The sequence below is a fragment of the Rhineura floridana genome, chromosome 4 (genome assembly GCF_030035675.1).
Source record: "Rhineura floridana isolate rRhiFlo1 chromosome 4, rRhiFlo1.hap2, whole genome shotgun sequence".
NCBI lineage: Eukaryota > Metazoa > Chordata > Lepidosauria > Squamata > Rhineuridae > Rhineura > Rhineura floridana.
This window is the reverse complement of record NC_084483.1, coordinates 154,400,376-154,421,912: the sequence shown is the minus strand read 5'-3', so window position 1 is coordinate 154,421,912 and position 21,537 is coordinate 154,400,376. Positions and strand designations below refer to the sequence as shown.

General features: G+C 41.4%; 1 protein-coding gene across 1 annotated transcript in view; it reads right to left on the bottom strand.

The window, feature by feature from the left end:
* DNAH8 (dynein axonemal heavy chain 8) overlaps positions 1-18,781 on the bottom strand; it is a 338,579-nt gene extending 319,798 nt beyond the window's left edge. The window contains exons 1-3 of the mRNA XM_061624897.1: positions 18,740-18,781; positions 10,538-10,956; positions 6,238-6,372 (exon numbers count right to left, since the gene is read on the bottom strand). Of these exons, the coding sequence (XP_061480881.1) occupies positions 6,238-6,372; positions 10,538-10,948 (546 nt within the window). The 5' untranslated portion in view covers positions 10,949-10,956; positions 18,740-18,781. The remainder of the gene's footprint in view (positions 1-6,237; positions 6,373-10,537; positions 10,957-18,739) is intronic.
* Positions 18,782-21,537: the final 2,756 nt, after the last annotated feature.

Below are 21,537 nucleotides of genomic sequence, written 5' to 3'. Positions count from 1 at the left end.
GCGAGTAGCTCTCTGGGCAGTGAACAAAACAAGATTAAAATACAGTATTACAATAAAATCAATAACAAACAGCAGCAAATTAAATGAAAAACATTAAATATAAAACATTGAACATTAAAATGCCTGGGAGTATAGCCAGGTCTTAACCTGGCGCCTAAAAGAAAGTACCGTAGGCGCCAGGCGTATCTCCTCAGGTAGGCTGTTCCACAGTTCGGGGGCCACCACAGAAAAGGCCCTAGATCTAATAACAATCCTCCGGGCATCCTGGTGAGTTGGTACCTGGAGGAGGGCCTTGGATACTGAACGAAGTGAACGGGTAGGTTCATAGCGGGAGAGGCGTTCCACAAGTTATTGCGGTCCCACACCATGTAAGGCTTTATAGGTCAAAACCAGCACCTTGAATCTGGCTCGGAAACAGATAGGCAGCCAGTGCAAATGGGCCAGGACAGGTGTTATATGCGCGGACCAACGGGTCCTTGTCAACAACCTGGCTGCCGTGTTTTGCACTAGCTGAAGTTTCCGAATGGTCTTCAAGGGCAGCCCTACGTAGAGCGCATTACAGTAGTCCAGTCTAGAAGTTACCAGAGCGTGAACAACTGAGGCGAGATCGTCACTGTCCAGATAGGGGCGTAGTTGGGCTACTAAGCGAAGATGGTAAAACGCATTCCGTGCCACCGAGGCCACTTGAGCCTCAAGCGACAAGGAAGGGTCAAAAAGGACCCCCAAACTACGACCCTGTTCCTTCAAGGGGAGTGTAACCCCATCTAGAACAGGATGAACATCCACCATCTGGGCAGGTAAAGAGCTCACCAACAGTGTCTCAGCCTTGTCTGGATTGAGTTTCAGTTTATTAGCTCTCATCCAGTCCATTATCGCGGTCAGGTAACGGTTCAGCACATCAACAGCCTCACCTGAAGAAGGTGAAAAGGAGAAGTAGAGTTGCGTGTCATCAGCGTACTGATGGCAACGCACTCCAAAACTCCTGATGACCGCACCCAGAGGCTGCATGTAGATGTTAAAGAGCATGGGGGACAAGACCGACCCCTGAGGGACTCCACAATGGAGAGTCCAGGGTGTCGAGCAATGTTCCCCAAGCACTACCTTCTGGCGACGATCCGCTAAGTAGGAGCAGAGCCACTGCCAAGCAGTGCCCCCAACTCCCAACTCCGCGAGCCTCCCCAGAAGGATACCATGGTCGATGGTATCAAACGCCGCTGAGAGATCAAGGAGAATCAACAGAGTCACACTCCCCCTGTCCCTCTCCCGACAAAGGTCATCATACAGGGCGACCAAAGCTGTTTCAGTGCCAAAACCGGGCCTAAAACTGGATTGAAACGGATCCAGAAACAGAAATAAAATTGCCGCTGTTCATACTTTTGTTCCGGGTCCGGAACAGAAATCAATCCAGCGAATATGGTCAGTATTTGCTCAGAACTTTCTTGGTTGTGGCTTTTGAAAAGCCCACAGCTGATGCTAAATTAATGACCCTTTTTTAAACAAGGTTTGCTGTTTCCTTTATATGGAAATGAATTGTGTGTAAATAATTATGTAATTAATGATGTGAGGTCCCATTTAAAACAGTATCATACCACTTTAAATAGTGATGGTGTCCCCCAAAGACTCCTGAGTAATTGTCAGAAGACTCCTACTCCCCTCACAGAGCTACAGTCACTCCTGAGAACAGGGATTAACTGTTAAAACACTCAGTTTTAAATGTATAATGTAGACAGGGCATCTAATTAGTGACTTACATAATTACATAAATTACATTAGATAGTGGACAGCAAGACAAATAATATTGGCAAAAAAATGAACTGCAACTGAATGAAAACAGCGCTGATTGTGTTAAGAAAATCCAGATTGTGTTATAATGTGTATAACGGAACTACAGTAATAATAATAATAATAATAATAATAATAATAATAATAATAAACTTTATTTCAGCCCTCCCTTTTTTCCAATAGGACTCAGAGCGGCTTACAACTAAAAAACAACACCATTAAAACATACAGAAGTATACAATTAAAAATAGAATTAAACGATGAGAAAAATTAAAACCATAAAACATACGTTAAAAACAGCGGACAATTTAAAATAAGATCATATAATGTAGTCACCAATCCTATGACACTTAATCCTGGTTGTTCTCTATCCCAAACGCCCCTTGAAATAAAACAGTCTTTACTTGTCGCCGGAAAGACAGCAAGAAGGGAGCTAATCGCACCTCACTCGGAAGGGAGTTCCATAGCCTAGGAGCGGCCACCGAAAAGGCCCTATCTCGTGTTCCCGTCATATGTACTTGCAAAGGTGTGGGGAGCACTCCCAGAGGGCAAACTAAGTTAACCCCATTTGAAGTCTTGTTTGGGAGACTGCCAGTACTGGTAGCTCTCAAGACACAGCCTTGTGAGATAAATCAAATTGTGGGAGATGCGGTGATCAAAGAATATGTTATTGCCCTGCAGTCTGTTCTTTCCAAACTTTACAGATACACCCAGGAATTCCAAAGATTACCATTGGATGCCGCAATCCACCCCTTTAGACCAGGAGATTGGGTCCGGATCAAGACGTGGAAAAAGGAATCGCTTCAGCCCAAGTGGAGCCAGCCAGTTCAGGTGTTGCTGACTACGGACGCGGCTGTGAAGATCGCTGGCAAGGCTAAGTGGATCCATCACACCAGAGTAAAAAAAGCATCAGCGCCTATCGAGGTGCAGGAGCCAGGGAAGGGAATAGCGCAGGATTCCCCAACAGGTGAGGAGCAGGACAAGAGCTCTGAAGCAAAGTGGCTATCGGAAGCCGTGCCGGGCTTCAGCCTGAAGTTACGTCTCCACAAAGCATCCCAGACCTAATTCCGGTTCCCTCAGCCCAGAACATAGTCAATCCATATTACATATGTGCAGCCATAATTATAGCATGTATTGCCTTTATTATGTTGCTCTATCTTGTATTCTATTTCCGGCATGGGCAGCCCCCTTGAAGGAAAAAGGGCCTAAAGGCCAGGGCAACACATTCCTTAAGTTGGTACAGGACATGGTGACCCAGTTCCAACTTACGGATTGCTGGGTTTGCTCCCCTTTACAAATACACCATGGTCAAATTCCACTATATCCACTTCCACTCACCATACGCGAATTGGCTGTAGACCACCCTCAATACAACGAAACCTGGGTGCAAAGGGACCAAGTGGAAGTTATGAAAAGGAAAGGAATGTGGTGTTGGGAGAACAATGACGGAACGGGACCCCAGGTAGGGTACTCCTCTTGCTTCTATGCACATAAGAGGGGCCCATGGAAAACATGGCCAAAAGATATCCCTTGTCTCAATTTGCAGTACAATGCTACACACATAAATAACACCAGATGCGATTGCACCCCAGACAATATGCAGTACAGTTTCCAGAAAAATCCGCCTTGTATGTGTGGCCACACTGGTTTAAAGGATTACTGGGACTGGTACGGCTTGATTTTATGTCGTGCAAATAATTGGACTACCCCTATTTCTGACCGAACCACTATGCTTAGATGGTATAAAGGAGAGGAACCACAAGCATGGTCAGAAGTCTTTATAGCCTCAGATTCTTGGTATGCTACAACTCCCAAGCAACGGTCAATGGACTCTTGTAAGTCTATAGCCCCTGGAGTGACTAAGTGCAATGCCAGTGGCCCCATTTATACGGAACCTTTGTTTATGAGTTGGTACTACACCCCCCAGCATGGATTCAAATCCCACCTCAATGGAACCATACAGGCTCATCACACTCAGATTTGGCCTTTAGGTAAATGTGCTCTTAAGCATCATTGGTTTGTTTGTGGAACCACTGCATATACCTGCTTACCCCCTAAATGGAGAGGAAGCTGTTATGTTGCATATTTGATTCCTAATATCAATGTCTGGCCCAAAGGCAGACAGGTTTTTAGGCCCTTGTATACTAATACAAAACACAAACGAGGAACCTTGCATGCAGGAAGTCACCAGTGGGGAAGCAAAACCTGGACTCCCCAGGATTTGGTTGATTATTATGAGCCGCTCACATGGAGTTCTGTTGGAATAGTGGGGGCAAGATCTCAAACAAATGGATTGATAAGATTACAAGCAGTAGTGGAGATTGTCACCAATGCTACCGGAGAGGCCATTCGCACATTAACTCAGGAAACTGAGCAGATACGGAAGAAATTAGTCATCCACCAGCAAGGCCTCAACCTGTTGTTAGACAACGCAGGCGGGCTCTGCGCAGTCTTGAATACCAGCAGTGATTGTTGTGTGGAGGTTGGTGATCAATCACAGGTAATTAACCAGTTAATTGATCATGCCGAAACAACGGCATATGTGGGAGATCAACATTGGAAAGGTTTAAGCTGGGATTGGCTTACCAACTGGTTGCCCAATTGGGCATGGTTAAAACATCTGTTTGTTATTTGCTGTATCATAATGATTGTGCTGATGTGCCTACCATGCATTATATCCTGTGTATCTGGCATGCTTGTAAGGGTCATGAAAAGAAAAGGTAAAATGATGATGTACCAACAGTTAGTTTTACAAGAAATGAGGGGAGAATATACTGAAATGCCGCCGGTCCATGAGGAATCAAGAGACCAAACTATATATGTGTCTCAAAACTCTGGCCTGCTACCTCCAGAGCCTAACATATATGCCACCATTGAATAATAAAAGATACTTTCTTGAAATAATAAAGTATCTAAGGGGGAATTTGTGGAATAATGCCCAGCCATTTTGCAGTATTCATAATATATATGCCTTTTACTTTTGAGTGAAAATGCTTTGCTTATTAGAAATGCTTCTAAAGGAGCACAATGCTTAGCTGGAGGACATATCTTGGCTATTATTTTATTATGCTTAGGTTGCATAGACTGAAGGTCAAGGATAGAGGAACTGGGAGTAAGAACCGGGAAGCTGACCATGAGAAACCAGATGTCTGTAAAAGGCTAAGATAGGAAAGTACCCAAAATAACTGATTAGCAATATCCTTTGATGCTGTAATGCTTTAATGATTATGTTTATGACACAACAGCTTGATTATGTATGAGATGCGTAGTAGCCTATAAATGTAATGGCTGTCAGCTCAATGGGGAGCTCACTTGATTGTGTACTCCCTTTGCAAAGGTTTTCAATAAAGGCAAGTTTTTGCTATCTTGGTCTCGTCTCTAATTCCTGATCTGCGAAACAGAGAATTGGAGTCTAGAGTGGCAGGCCTAAAAAGCACAACGCCTGGCCCTTTTGTAACAGGGCCTCACCTGAAGATATCAAATCTCAGACAGATTCATGTAGGGAGATACGATCTGTCAAATAGTACAACTACTTTGAAGGTCTCAGGGGACAGATTGCAATGTACTAAGATAAGAATAAAGAAACTAGCTGGAAGTTCTGGTTTATCTTGTTTATGCAGATGTAATTGGCAGATACCCAAAAGGTGATGGCACATCTTTAAGTTTCGTTTTATTAAACTGCTTGATTGTAACTTTTTATTGCCATATAGCATCACTGAAATAAGGTACAAAAACAAGGCCTGTTCAGTAATATGGCAGGCAGCTCACTTTTGCACATTAGTGTGTGAGTATGTCTCTATTCTGCAGAATAAACTTGGGTTGAACCCTCGACTGGCTGACTTCTCGTTCTTGGTGGTATATCAGAAAACACCTACCAAGGGGAACGAACAACAACATTTGCAACAATTGTAATAGGAACAGAAATCACTGCCTTCTTACATTCCCAATGAGGAAACATCACTAGGCAGATACAGTGGTTTACACAATGAGTTTCTCCATGGCGTCATCAGATTTATGGGCCATCCTAGGATAATCCCAGCTACTGTTGCTCATCCCCCAAACCAAAACCACGTTCCCTATAAGAGACAAAGTTGAGGCCTCTGCACTGTGTCTTTAAGCATCTCAGGAGCACTGCCAGAGCCTCTCTTGTGTGGTAACTCCTTAGAGCCCTGCTACACAATTACTTGAGTGCTGCAAACCACTGTTGTTGGCCATTAATTTGAGCATTTGAACAATCCTATATTCTTCTGAGCCACATCTTCTGTATGATTTGTGTTGTGACCAACAGGAAAGCTGAGATAAGGCTGGGTCTTTTAGAGGCCTACCGATACTGTGGATTAGTTGTTGTGAATATGATGCTTGCACTAGCTTAAGAGATAATTACAGAGTTGAGAATTTAGTGAGCAAGGCTTTAGAAAATTATTAACTGTAAAGCAGCAAAAGTAAAGCACTTACTGTTGGACCATCTAAAATGAGCTCTTCCACAGTTACAATGTCCAGTCCAAGTTTATCTGACAGAATTTCAAATATATATTTATATGCGGCATTAACTTTCATTTTCCGGCCTTCCCTTGCTTCTCTAAATCGTGCCTAACAGGGAGAAAATGTGGTTTGAAAAGAATGAAATACTGCAATTATATCTATTTTTTTCTGTGAAAACTTGTTTCCTAGGCCTTTTTTTTATTTATTTGATTGATTTATATCCCACCCTTCCTCCCAGCAGGAGCCCATTAATTAAACCTTAATTAACAGTAATTAAACCTTACTATGTGTAACTATAATAATGACATATTCCCCTCCCCCACTTTACCCCTGCCTTCATTTCCCTTTCTTCTCTTGTATTGCAGAGCTGCAAGAGTGGCTGTATACTATAGCCAGAGTGGATTTTTCACATTCCGCAATGTTAAGATTAAAATATCTCCTTCATGCCATTCTGATGCTTCCCATAAGCTTAGGGTTACCAACCGTACTATTTTAAGAGTACATGTACTCTTTTTGAGATGGTGCAACAGCATACTCTTACTTTTCACTTATCGAAGCCAAATGTAGTCTTTTTGAAATGACAAAATGATGGTAACCCTACATAAGCTCATTTCAAAACAAAACCTTATAAAACTTACAGTCCTGAACTAAGAAACGCTTGCTTAACAACCCTCTCAATTTTCATGGCAATACACAAAACAGTCAGAAAGAATCGAGAGTTCAAAGTGTAAAAAGAAAGAGGAAAAAACCAGACCCCTTTTGGACTTTTTTCTCCCAGAGTTCTCATAATTTGTTGAAATTAATTAAAAATCAGCCATGTTCACAGAGTACCTGTAATCCTATTACTGACCTTGCCCCATACTCTGACCTTCATCTTCTGCAGTTTAAAAGTTAAAAAGATGCCTAGCCGATTTTTAATTAATTAAAGAAATTTAGCATTACTGACAATGATAAGTAAGAACCAACTGTCAGTGTTCTAAAAGCCAGAGTCACAGCTGCTGGGCTTGGCTAATGAGGGGGCTACACCCATACCAGACCTTTATTTCACTTGAGACAGTCATGGCTTCCCCCAAAGAATCCTGGGAAGTGTAGTTTGTGAAGGATGCTGAGAGGAGACTCCTATTTCCCTGACAGAGCTCCAGATGCCAGCGTGGTTTAATAGTCAGCCACTCTGATTTAAGCTCTGTGAAGGAACAGGGCATCTCCTAGCAACTCTCAACACCCTTCACTAACTACACTTCCTAGGATTCTTTGGGGGAAGCCATGACTGTCTAAAGTGAAATAAAGGTCTGGTGTGGATGTGGTGAGGGACAGCTTTGGTTTAAATTTGGGTGGCAGGCTACATGTGCCTGCTGTAGAATAAAAAGGTGGGGGAAACCCTGAAAAGCAATGATATTGTTCACAATGTTTTCCTTTTGGAAAGGAAAGAGGCTTCTCCTCTGCCCAGTGCTCACCCACCCTCCTCCCCTTCCTCTTCCCCCCTCCCCACCCCTCCCACCCCTCCCCCAGGTCAGTTTCGACTATCCTAAGCATGATTGCACAGGAGTAAATCCCATAGAACTCAAAAAGCATGCAAATGATCAATCCTGCCCTCCTCCTCCCATCCCCCTCCTGCCTTCTCCCGTCCCCCTCCTGCCTTCTCCCATCCCCCTCCTCCCCTCTGCTCTCGCTCCTCTCCCTCCTCCTCCCCTACCCCTGTCCTTCCTCCTCTTCCCCTCCCCATCCCCTGTGGTCAGTTTCACCTAAGCATGATTGCAGGGGAGTAAATCCCACTGAACTCAATAACCATGCAAATGATCAATCCATTCTCAGCAAACTTGCACAGGATCCCATTTCTTACCTCCCGGATTAAAAAGAAGAAAAATTCACTAATAGGCAAAAAGCCCTTGTGATGTAAGAACATACCTACAGCCAACAGATATTTCTATCAAACTTTAAAAAGCAGGGAAATTGGGCAGCTATAGTGAATGCACTAGGGGAGCAGGAGACCTGACCTCCTCTCTGAGATATTGGACTGCCCTACAAATTTGTAAAAATCCAACCCCAGTTTGGCTTGGTCTTTCACAGTTCAATCCACTGCATGTGTAGCTTAGAAGAATTTGGTAACATGTGTCTCTGAGCATATGGTGAGTGGTGGCAACACCTGCAATCAGCCCACATAACAGAAACAAGACATGTGCTGTGCTGATCTTGTTTTAGCAGGAAGGAAGCAACAATATTAAAACAGTTGATGTAGTTCAGATAGTCACTTTAAATATATTTAATTTTCTTTGCAATTTTAGTGAACTTTCCTATAGTGCAGTGATTCTCAAACTTTTTTGGTTCGCGGAGCACTGTAAAACATAAAAACAATTTCTGGTGCACTTCGTGTACAAAATTAAAAAATATATTAATATATTTTAAACTATGAATAAAAGTAACTTAATAATAATATACTTTCATAATATTCACGGCACACCTAGCCACCTCTTGCGGCGCACCAGTGTGCCCCGGTGCACCGTTTGAGAATCACTGCTATAGTGAATCATTTTCTTTTGCTTCTGTGAATATACAGCAACACTTTGCAACACTAAAAAAACCTCCAAAAACAATTGTGGAATAATGGCACTGACTGTTCTGCAGAATAGTTTCCAGTGGACATGAGGAGTGTCTCAGTTTGCACAAGATAAAACAGTGGGAGGTGAAATATATTCTAGCAAAATTATAGGTGTGCTCTGTGTTTTTAATTGACCATGCCCACCTTTCCTTAAGTGGAGTGGTTTAAGCCTAGCAGGCTGAAAACATGCATCTTGGGCAGGCTAAGTTTGTTTTTTTCCAACAGCTAGAGTCATTGCTTAAGTAGCAACATATTGTAATCAGTCTAATTTTACATCAAACTGCAGTTTCAGATTCAACTGTTAATGCACTCAAAATAGAAATAGAACATAACCTCCATTTTGAAACACAAAAGGCTGTCTTCACCATCATATGACATTAACCAATAAAAAGGCTTTGAAATTAATAAAAATAATTTTGACACAGATTTCTAGTATGAATAATGAGAGAAGTAAAATTTTCTAGGTTAGATTTTCTGTAGAAACAGTAGTAACACAAGAAAGAAGCAAAGTAAAAAGAACACCCACAAACATACAAAAATGTAATTCTCCATTTTTGGAGATGGCAGGTGTTACCACCACTCACCATATGCTCAGAGGCACGTTACTAAATTCTTCCACGCTACACAGGAAGTGGATTGGACTGTGAAAGAGTTAGGCATACCTAACTTTAGGGCAAAGTATTGTGATCTGTTAGATATGAACTGCCAGGAAAGCACCTGTCTTTTTGAGAAGAATAGAAAGTGTATTTCCAGCCAATTGTTTGAAGTTTGCATCCAAGTCTTCCAGACTGCTATAAGCTATAAAAGCTGTAAAAGGACTGCTTAAGCAGCCTCTAGTCAGCACAATTGGGAGAAGATGGCAGTGCAGCATTACTAGCTTTAAGTCAATTTCAAGTGTTTTCTTTGGTGGTTGTAGTAATGCAGGTGTGGGGAACCTTTTCAGCATGAGGAATCCATTTACTCATGGGCATTTAGTGGGAGCTAGTGGCAGGCTCGACAACAGATGTGACTCTTCTGTTTGTACAATAGGCTAGGCTACAGTCCAGACACACAAAGGTCAGCAGTTTCTAGAAATACATCTCTCTATCCAGACAAGCAAATGGCATTACAGTCCTGGGACAAAGTCCACACAGATAAAAGAACTCAAGGAGGATGTGGAGCAAGGCCAGGGAGGGGTGTGGCCTGTGAAGGGGGTGTGGCCTAGGGAGAGTTCCATGGGCCAGAAAGTATAGCCTAGAAGGCCACATTTAACCCCCATGCCTTAGGTTCCCCATCACTGGTGGTAATGCAATGGGACTTAAGGTAATTTTGGTAGCCCATGTGCAAATGCCTTTGTTTGCTACATCTTTCCTGGACTGTCTCTTAGCCAAGTTAACCAAACTGGAAGATTCAGACATCATGTTGATCTGATTGTACTCCCATGTCAGTTTAGAATTATGATATTTTCAATGAGGGGAAATTGTGATGTGTTATTTTGACCATTTGAATTACAATCAGATTACATCCTTACCACCATGAACATTCTGAGCACCAAACAAATGTGTCTAATATGAGGCAGGAAAATATCAACTGAGTGCAAATGTCTCATTAAAACATCCTTAACTCTCCCTGAATTTCAATGGAAGTTAAGGGTTTGTAAAACCATCAAAAACTCTAGCACAATTCTTGATTACAAACCTGTTTTTCCTTTAGAGTTTCCTGCAGTGATTGAACCCCACTAGTACTCCGACGGAATTTAGACATTCTACGGCCTGTAGATTCTGTGGTTGCACGGACAGCTGGCCGAAGTCGAGAACGGTCAGAAGTGTCTCTAGCACCTTCTCTAGTTCCCTCCTCTAGTGGACTAGGGCCAGACTCTACAATCTCTGGTACAACAGGGGTATGTTCAGCACCAGCTGGGGGACCTGCATCAGGATCCTGGCCAGGCTGAGCATCCTCTGGAGCAGGAGGCTGAGGGACATCAGGTTCAGGAGCAGAGTCCTGGGGAACATCAGGCTCAGGAGCAATCTCTTGGGGTGCAGCAGGTGCTGGGGCAGTGTCCTCAGCAGCACCTGGATCTTCTGGGTTATTGTCTGTTGTTTCCTCCATTTTAAATTCTAGTTTACAAACAACATATGCATTAATATAATAAAACAATAGCTTGGAACACAGGTTATCAAATGTTTTAAGATGTTTCTGCCTTGGGAAATGATTCAGACTTACATGTATCCCTACTGGTTGAATTATATTTTAACGTAAACTTGGTTTCTGGTTTCTTGAACGATTATTACAACATTGTATTGTATTTTTTGTTTATTTTGTTCTTTGCTATGGGTGGAGCTGATAAATAAATAAATAAAACTGCTTAAATATTTAAATAAATAACAATTAAAATAAACTCTCCAAACCCACCAGTTATTTGTCACAACCACTTCCAGCCTTGATTGTACTTTCCTGTGGTCATAACTTTCCTCCTGCAACTGCTAATCAACACAATAATCTCCAACCTGTCTGTCTTGTTCCAGGACAGAAGGTGGGTTTTTCAATAGTAGAATTTAGATTAGCCTGATAGGCATTAAGGAAGCAGCTATTGTTCATCATCAATTTACTAGCAGATGATACAAGTATCCAGAGAAGGCTATCTGGTCACTAGGCACAACAGCAGAACACTGTGGCTGCAAGACTATATTCAGATAACTAGGTACTGAGGGACCCAAAATAATATGATACAAAGTTGCATGTATTTTCCTCATTATTTTTTTAAAACCAAAAGCAGCTTCCCATATAAGTCTAGTCTCCACCCATATATGGAAAAGTAGGTGGAGAGCAGTTCTGAGTGAAGAAACTTCATAGAGGGATAAGAGACAGGCTGCTTAAACTCACAACCTTCTGAGATTCTTTTTGCTATTTGTTTATTTGATTTATATCCTGCCCTTCCTCTCAGCAGGAGCCCAACTATGCGTTGGGAGAAAGATACATGCAATTGTATGACATCTTTAGTTTAGGCCCTAAAGGTGGTATGAAGGAGCCATAATGTCTGCAGCACATACACAACCCCCCCCCTTTTAAAAGTCCCAGTATGAGCTTTTAGGCCACATCCACGCCAGGTGTTTATTCCACTTTAAACAGTCGAGGCTTCCCCCATAAAATCCTGGGAAGTGTGGTTTGTGAAGAGTGCTGAATGTTATTAGGAGACTCTTATTCACCTGACAGAGCTCCAGTGACCAGAGTGGCTTAACAGTCAGCTCCTCTTTCCACAGAATTCTATGACGGGAATAACAGTCTCCTGACAACTCGCAGCACCTTTCACAAACTACACTTCCCAGGATTCTTTGGGGGAAGCCATGTCTGTTTAAAGTGAAATAAATGTCTGGTGTGGATGTGGCTTTAGGTGAACTGTTTTAGGAGCAGCTCATCTGCTGAGGTGGAGCCATAACAATAGCCTAGCCTCCCAGCCTAGGCATTGTTGCTAGTTACTGGGAGGAGAAAGGGCAAGGCAGTGGCAAGGTTGGGGATCCCAGTCCCACAGGTGTGCCTGTGCAGCTTGGAACTCACTGTCACCTTGATCTCTTGGTAAGTAGAAGTGATGCCCCTGCCAGGAGGCTAGGACCACAGCTCTGCCTCACCAGGTGAACCACACCTGAATTGCATACAAAAAAGTACATCTGTTTTACCCTGAACTTGTAAAGTTCATTTTTAAAAGGGACATAGGAAGCTGCCTTATATTGAGTCAGACCATTGGTCCATCTAGCTTAGTATCGTCTACACTGACTAGCAGCTGCTCTCCAGGATTTCAGACAGGGTTCTCTCCCAGCCCTACCTGGACATGCCACAGATTGGACCTTCTGCAAGCAAGGCAGATGCTCTACTACCACTGTGCTATGGCTGTTCCCTTAAATTCTAGTTTCAATTCAACATGCCTTAAAAGGAACTAATTCCAATTCATGTTCATCCCTTTACAAAATGAACTAGTTCAGTTCACGTTCAGTTCACAGTTCAGTTCAAGTTCCCTCCAGCCTTGTACTCTGCCAATCTGAGTTGTGGCCTGGAAAGCCTGGCCTTACATCATCTTTTCACTGCATACATAGCATTTTAAAAAAAATTCAACCAGATTTAAACTTTCTATTCATCTCAGAGCTCTCAATTTGCTCCAGTTAAATATTTGATCATTTGTGTTTACAAATCTGGGAAGAGGAAGCGTTTACAAATCCAGGTTCTCTGGGAAGAGGGACTTATTGCTAAATCACTCTGACACTTGTAGCTCTGTGAGAGGAATAGGGGTCTCCTAACAACTCACAGCACCTTTCACAAACTACACTTCCCAGGATTCTTTGGGAGAAGCCATAACTGTTTAAAGTGGAATAATATTGGAATGAATGTATGATATGAATGTGGCCTTGGATTTATCAGGAGAGTTACATTTTCCATTAAGGACTGACTATTTCTGTTTCTCATAAGGAAAAGGCTGAGCTGAGAATTATGGAACAATTATGCTCTTAAACTATGCAATTCACTGCCACAAGATGTAATGATGGCCACAAACTTGGATGGCTTTAAAAGAAGATTAGAGAAAATTCATGGAGGCTAAGACTATCAATGGCTACTAGCCATAATGGCTATGTTCTACATCCACTGTCAGAGTCAGCAGGCTTCTGAATACCAGTTGCTGGGAATCAAAAGCGGGGAGAGTGCTGGTGCACTCAGGTCCTGCTTGGGCATCTGGTTGGCTACTGTGTGAACAGAATGCGGGACTAGGTGGACATCCAACAGATGGAGCTCTTATGTTCTTATGCTCTACTCAAACCACAGTTTATATATCTTAGACCTGAACTACATCATGGTATGGAAGGATATGGCATGTATAGTGTATGCCAATAAAATAGTGATTGTTATGCAGAGAACCCAATGAACGGTTCATGCAAGGCAGACAAGTCATCACTACCACCATGTATTGTGTAAGTGATATACCCAGGTAGTTCCTTGCTTATGTTCTTTCAGGTACCCCATTTTCATTCAATGGGATGCTAGGTTGCCAGGCTCTATTGTCATGCTAGATGTTTTATTGCCAAAGACATTAACAATCCAAAAAAATGTGAGGTGATAAGCAAGGCCATTTGTCATCAAATGTATTTTTGTCATTCTTCTGAGTTTATCACTCTGAATTCAGTTTTTCATACGCATTCATATGCGTTAACGCTGTATCTGTGAACGAGTGAGAGAAGCACAAGTGCAAGTCCTGCCCCTGCATCCTGCATGCATCACCCTGGGTTCTCTCAGATAAAACAGGGTCCCTAACTGTGTGGAGGTTTTATTTATGTTCAAGTAAAAACCTCTGCATATCTTCCCTGCTCAATCAGTGGAAGTTTGGGGACACAGCAGGTGGGGCAACACCTGAGACATTGGGGACAGAACTTGTGTGTGCACCCATCTCCCTCCCATGAATGCAGTATTCAGGTGTTCTGTCAAATGCTGATGTTCAGGCAAATGTTCAGAACTAGAAAGCTAAATATGGGTCTACTGGAATTACAATAATTTGAAATAAAAAAATAGAATTCCTTTTTTTCTTGTATTGCTGAAGGTGAGACTATCCAGCCTGGACTGGAAGGCACAAAATAAATCACTTCAAACTATTTACATGAGCAACATGCTACTTTCTCCTTCACCAGTGGTGAGACATGGTTTCATTATACAGGCGACAGCAGGTATGCCTCTGTAGGTGTTTGTTCTCTAGTTTTCCCGATTAAAAGCAAGACACTAGATGTCAGGTATTCCCCTCTCTCCCAGCACAAGAATGTCCTCTGACTGACCTTGTTCAAAAAGATGGATTAACTACTAAGAGAGCCACGCTGAATTCATCCACCAAGTGTTGAGCAGTTTCACTCTACTGCACAGAAGTGATGGTAGGTGGAAGAATTCAGAAAAAGTCCAATCACTCAGTTAACACACTTTAATCAGGCTTCTAAGCACCCACCAGGGACTATATGCGGAAGGACACATTATATTCTAAGGTGTGCATGAACTCCACTGACTGTTGGGCATAGAACCTGCCAACCCAATAATGAGATGGAATTACAACACAGCTGCGATGTGATGTCCTACTCTATGGTTGCTTTCAGATAGCCTGTTTATTGAATATTTGTCCTGGTTTGTTTGCACAAAATTTCTGTGGTTACATGACATTGCCTTCTGCTCTTTTCCATCACTTTTCTGATAGCAAAAGGTCTGAAGTTTAAAAATGATGATCTGTTGCACACCATGGTGATACAGTGTGCTGTTGCTATTTATTGCAATGTAGCTGCTTTCATGAGGGTAGGTTTTCCACAAAGGACTTATGCCAACATCTACTCAGACTGGTGAGAGATCTGTGCAAAAATGCTGATAGTTTGGAAGCAACCTATAGCAATTTGCATTGCTACGCAATTGTACTTATTTGGGAGCTAACAAATACTCTTCAGTATGACAGCAGGGGTGTGCAGAAGCAGAATTTGCATATAACAGACCTCTTGAGGGAATGTACTTCACATGAATACACATTGCAATTCCCTGTGGATCACTATAACAAGGCCATCCAGTGTCAGGTGTATAATACAGGTTTTGTGGTGTTACTGCAGTAGTGTTCCCAAGTGCCGTGTTTTGTTTTTCTAAATAGTAATAAATGCCAACTATTTGCTTATGTATCTGAAAGAAAGTAAATGGTGCACTTGGGGACATTTTTGGGGCAGGGTGGGTACTACACTTGCTCCCTGCTGATTTCAGTCATTCTATCTATTGAAAATCAAGTGTAGTTCTATGCAGAGTTCCATTTTGACGTTTCTGTTATAGTCTCTCTCTTTTATTTATGTAAGAATTGGGGTGCTGTAGACAAGATCCTCAACCACCTGAATCAAAGTTTGATTTTAGAAAGCCACCATGACCCTTCTATGTCTAAGGCTGGAGGAGGTGACAGTATGCCCGTATTTGAACCACCTGCATCTCTCTTTCTCTCGTTATATATATATATATGAACGTAATTGTGATTAACCAAACAGAGGTATTTATTATATTAACAAAACGTTTCAGCTTCCGCCTTCATCAGCTGCCAACATAAAATGCTGTTACCAAGGTGGCAGTTATAGAGCTTTCAGGATGGAATGCTCAGAGGGGCTTCATTTGCAGAAGCTAAGTAGTGGTGGTACTGTCCTTCAGGTTCAGGCCATGTGGTGCCAATGTGTCCAGAGAGTAAATCCAAAAGTTCTCCCTTTTGGTCAATGCTGCTGGATCTGCTGGCATCTCTGTCACTGTAATGGAAAAGTCCAGCAGGCTGTGACCCTCGATGTTAAAATGCTTTGCAACTGGTTGCTCCCCTTTTTTTGTCAAAATTGCCGACTTGTGGTTCCTGAAGCGCGTGCGTAGGTCAGTTGTGGTCTTTCCTACGTATTGGATATGACATCCTGCTCTTTTGCACTCGATGATGTAAACTATATTGCAGGACCTGCAGGTGATGTTCTGTTTGATTTAATATGTCCTGCCTGTCCTAGTGCTTGTAAAAGTGGCTGCCTCCCTGAGGTACACACAGGTGATACAGCGTTTGGAGTGAAAAAGATGAGACACTGGATTGGTGATAGGTGGCTTAAGCACAGCTCTCACCAACAGTCTGTGCAAATTAGGAGGTTGGCGAAATGCTATAACAGGAGGCCTGCTGATGGCTCTGGTAAGGTGTTCAGAGTTTGCCAGCAATGGGTAGCTCTCCTTGATTGCTCGGTGATAGGAGATGCTGGATGGAAATCTACCACAAATGGAATCCATTGCTCTCTGCTCTTTTACACCTCAGTATGATGGAGGAGGTTTTCTCTGGACAGAATAGAGGCTCGGTGGATGTTGCAATTCATAATATGTGGATAATATCCTCTTCAAAGGTGTTCTTTAAGTTCACTGATCCTTTTCTGGTATTTACCTTCAGTGTTGCAAATAAGTTTGATTCTCAGAGCTAAGCTATACACAATGTTCTTCTCTATATGCCTAGGATGGCAGGATTTCCAGTTTAAATAGGTGTGGGCATCAGTGGGTTTGCTGTAGAGATCAGTGGGTATTTTGTTGTTTTCAATGGTAAGGACATCCAGAAAAGGGATGTGCGGATTGTCATTTGTACTATTAAATGTGAACTTAATAGAGGGATGGATAGAGTTGATGTAATTTTTAAATTGTTCCAAACTCTCTTTACCATTTGTCCAGACCATAAAGATGTTGTCAATGTATCACCACCATATAAGTGGTTTGTTGATGGCCTTTTTGAGGATCTCCTGTTCCAGTTTTCCCATAAAGAGATTCGCATATGATGGAGCCATGCGAGTCCCCATAGCTGTGCCTTGTAGTTGCAGGTAGTGTTCTCCATTGAATGTAAAGTTGTTACAAGTCAGGACTAGCGTAGCTAAAGTTGTGAGAACCTCTGTTGGAGGATTGTTCATATCTCTGGTGTTAAGGAACTCATTTAAAGCCTGAATCCCATCATTGTGTGGTATATTGGTGTAAAGAGATGTGACATCTAAAGTAGCTAGTATAGTATTGTTGTGGAATTGATACTGCTTGTTTAAAGACTCAATTTTAAGCAAGAAGTCCTTGGTGTCTTTGATATACGATGGGAGGTTTTGCACCATGTTTTGTAAATTTAAGTCAATGTACAGAGAAATCCTCTCAGTAGCTGTGTTGTTACCTGAGACAATTGGTAGACAAGGATTGTTGGCTTTATGGATTTTAGGCAGCATGTAAAACCTTCCAGGGGTGTGATTTGGATTAACAAGGAGATCAGCAGTTTCCTCTTTAAGAAGTTTCCTACTTGTAAGGTTTTGTATAGATGTAATGATACGAGTATTGAGATCTGTAATGTCTTTGTCAAGAAGTCTATGTATTGTTTCAACCTTTAGTTGTCTTTGACCTTCTGCTATATAGCCTGTAGTGTTAAGTACCACAACAGCACCATCCTTATCTGCAGGCTTGATGACAATATCCCTTCTCATCTGAAGGTTCCTTAGGGCTATTCTTTCTTCTTTTGAAAGGTTGTCGTGAGTAGGAGTTGGTGTGTGGTTGTTGATGACTCTGTTTATTGATAAGAGAAAGGTTTCTAGGACTGGATTCCTGTTAATGTTCGGTGTCCAAGTTTTAGGTGGCAGAAACTGTAGCAGAGGATCTCTGTTATAGAGGTCTATGTTGTTCTTAGTCATCATATTCAGCCAATCTGCATCTCCTTTCAAATGCTTTGATGTCACATTTCATCTGTGCTATATTTTGCTCTCTAGGTGTTGGGCAGAAGTTGAGGCCTTTGGTTAGAAGCCTAATTTCATTAGGTGACATTTTGCCTGCAGTGAGATCTATTATTGTTGTGGAGTCATTTCTGTAAGTTATGTCAGGTGATCTTGTTATACATGCAGAAGTTTTTGGAGTAACTCTTTTGAATCTCCTGTTTTTCTTTTTCTTGTGGTTAGCTTTTGCTCTTGTAGTACATGAAAAAATATATACATATATATATATATGCACCAAAGATATGTACCATGATATAATAACAGTATTAAGATATTTAATCTTGCTTTTTCACTACCAGAGCTTTTCACTATGACTCTAAAATCTATTTTCTGGCAATTGAGAGCACATCATGATCTGGAATTACGTATTTATTCCAGCATGCTTACTTTGTACTTATTAGCATTTAATAATGAACTCCTGTATGCATGTTTAGGATTGCAACCTACATAGAGATGTGAAGGTTCAGAAAAATATTGATCTGTGAAAAGATGGCTGCCAGCCACTAATGACGAGATAATCTCTGCTTGGTGATTAGAGTAAAAACCTTCCTATTCTCTTTAAAAATCAAGTAAAAGTATTAGAAAAGATAACCTATCGCCAGATGAAGTAAGTCTGTTCTCTTACCTTATTCGAAACAGTAATGAAAATGTAAACTCTTGACATTTGTTGCCCAAACGGCACGCTGGATATCTGACGCCTAACAGCTTTGAAGGTTTCCTTTGGGAGCTGATGCAAGAGACTAATGAAGTGTATTTTCTAGTGGTCGGTGAACTATAAAGAACTATAAAGAACCTCAGGAATTTGCCTACAGCACTGTCTACAGTATAATTAGAATTAGCTTCCAGGTTAGCTAATTAAGAAGTGCTTTCAGCTTTGACTAACACTGAAAGCTGCCCTATTGTTAACATGGTCCTAACAAGACAAAAATCTAAAGACTTAGACATCATGTTGAATACTGAGGATCTGTTACTTCCCACCAGAAGAAAGCAAACTAAAATAACTCAATACTACTATGCAAATGCAAACAGCCCAAACAGTACAAAAAAACACTCTAGGGCTGAAAGCAATGGTTTATCACAAATTGACAATACAATCAATAACTGGACTTTAACAAACTTCTCTCTTTGGTATATAAACAAAGAAGAGACTGGCTTATCAAACTTAGCCCAAGAATTGAAAGAGGTGGAAGAAGAACAACTCTCACAACAATTTAACTCAGAGTTCAATAATACAGCAATAAGTACAACCACCTCGATGCCGCCGCTTGAGTCTTCGGACTCTTATGAGGCAACTAGACATAGCTCCCCGCTACCATCTGTACTTCTGAAGGATCTGAAAGGTCCTGAGTTATTCAGCTCTTGTACAGTAGAATCTAATGAGAGCTGGTGTCAGGTGATGCCTAATTTATCAACTTAAATTTCTAGATCTTTGGCGGATGTGAACATGCTGCCTCCGACAGCCCTTACTGTTCAACATGGAGACTCTGATAAGAAGGTTTCCTTTAATAATAAATCTGCCCCATTTAATGAAACCTGGAGCCAGGTGGTAACTCAGTCATTATCTCTGATTTCAAGATTTGTCGCAGAATCAAATTCTCTTATTACAACCTTAATGCAGTACTTTATCAAAAAAGACTTTTTCATAAAAGAGGATCGAGAAACACCAAATACAATGTCCCAAGCAACCCAGACAACATGCAAGGACTATCATTACCTCGTGGGGAAGGAAAAGAAGAAGAGAAAGTCTGTTTCTAATCAAACCAGGAAACCTAAAAATTTGAAATCTGCGAAAACTTGACCAAAAAGCCATATGAATTTTAAGAGACTGTTTAACCTAGTAGATCCTCCAAACTCTAAAAATAAAGACCTGAGGAAAGAGCTAAAAAGGAAAAAAAGGAAAAAGAACAGAAGAACCAAGACGATCAATATCAACAATGTGTCGTCTGCAGAACAACTCCCCGCAATAGACCAGGTCTTTACTGATGAGAATAAATTACGTGATACTTGTCAAGAAATTGCATCTCAACATGAAGAAATGGAGTTAGATGACATCAAAAATCAAGCCAATCAGTGTCACAAAACTTGGAAGCTGGATCTTAATCCGGTTAAAATAACAATAGCGAATTTCCCAAAACCTAACGGTCTTTCAACACAACAAGAACGAAGAGTCCATTTTTGGCATTTAATGGAAAATCTAATGCCTGGGTCACTTAAGACAGAAGATATTGCTTGGATTCAATACCTCTTCTATAATTATACAAAAGCCAGAGCTATAATCACGTTCCATAACAAAGATCCTGTTAAAAATATATATGGAAAAAGATGGATGCTCTTACGTAACGATCTACTTATATCACGAGTTTTTGACAATACTGCTCCTCCCTTAAGTCTTATACCATCTCAACCCAAAACAACGGATGTTCCACTTCCAAATACGCTGGACCTTGTGATTTTAAGAGGAACTAACTGGCAGGAGGTTGTTATGTCCCCTATCAATGAACCAAAAACATCATCGATGAACCTCTCTGATCCTTTTAATACGCAATGCCCAGAGATTCATCCTAATCAGGGCAGTTATGACTTTATACCAGAGGAATCTCATCTTCTTGAGTCATTTACACAGTTGCCGATGGGGGCTCAATTGGAAATTATAAATCGATTTGAAAATTTGCTGATAGAGTTAAAGGAAAAAATAAAGAATTTGGACACTGATGAGCTGTTATTGGGCAGGACAATTAATGTCGATTCCCGAGACATGTCTAACCGACCTAGAATTGACTCATATAAAACAGATACTGACGCTATTCCCACAAGCCAGTTAAAGAAACTTTCCCATCAAACATCCCCAGCTCCTATGCAATCTATTAATATCAGTCCTTTGTCTTCTTTTACCCACTCATCACAACAGATGATGAATACTGATCTTCGATACCGATCGGGACGAACTGAAGAATCAAACTGCCATCAACCTGTACCTATCTGACAACAATGTATATCCAATTCTTCACAATTGAAGCTAATCTCCTGGAATGTGGTGGGCTGGAAATCTAAGGCCACTGATCCTAGTATTAAGAAATTTTTACTTCAATTTGATATCATTTTTTTACAGGAAACGTGGCTAGAAGGCGATCTGATTCTAGATGGTTACTCAACATACCATATTGACGCTACCCCTAGTATTAGGGGAGGCCGTCCGAAAGGTGGTATTTGTATACTTATAACTACATCAATTAAAGTTGTCACCGTTATGATGGATCCTTTACCTGAGCTGGCACTTGCTTTAATTCTAAAGTTTAAACATTTCTCATTGCTATTGGTTAATGTATATCTACCCCATAGTCGTGACAGAAACTCAGTTACAGAGAAAATTGAATCACTCGAGACTTACCTAGTTAACTTATCGTCATCCTACCCTGAGTCGCT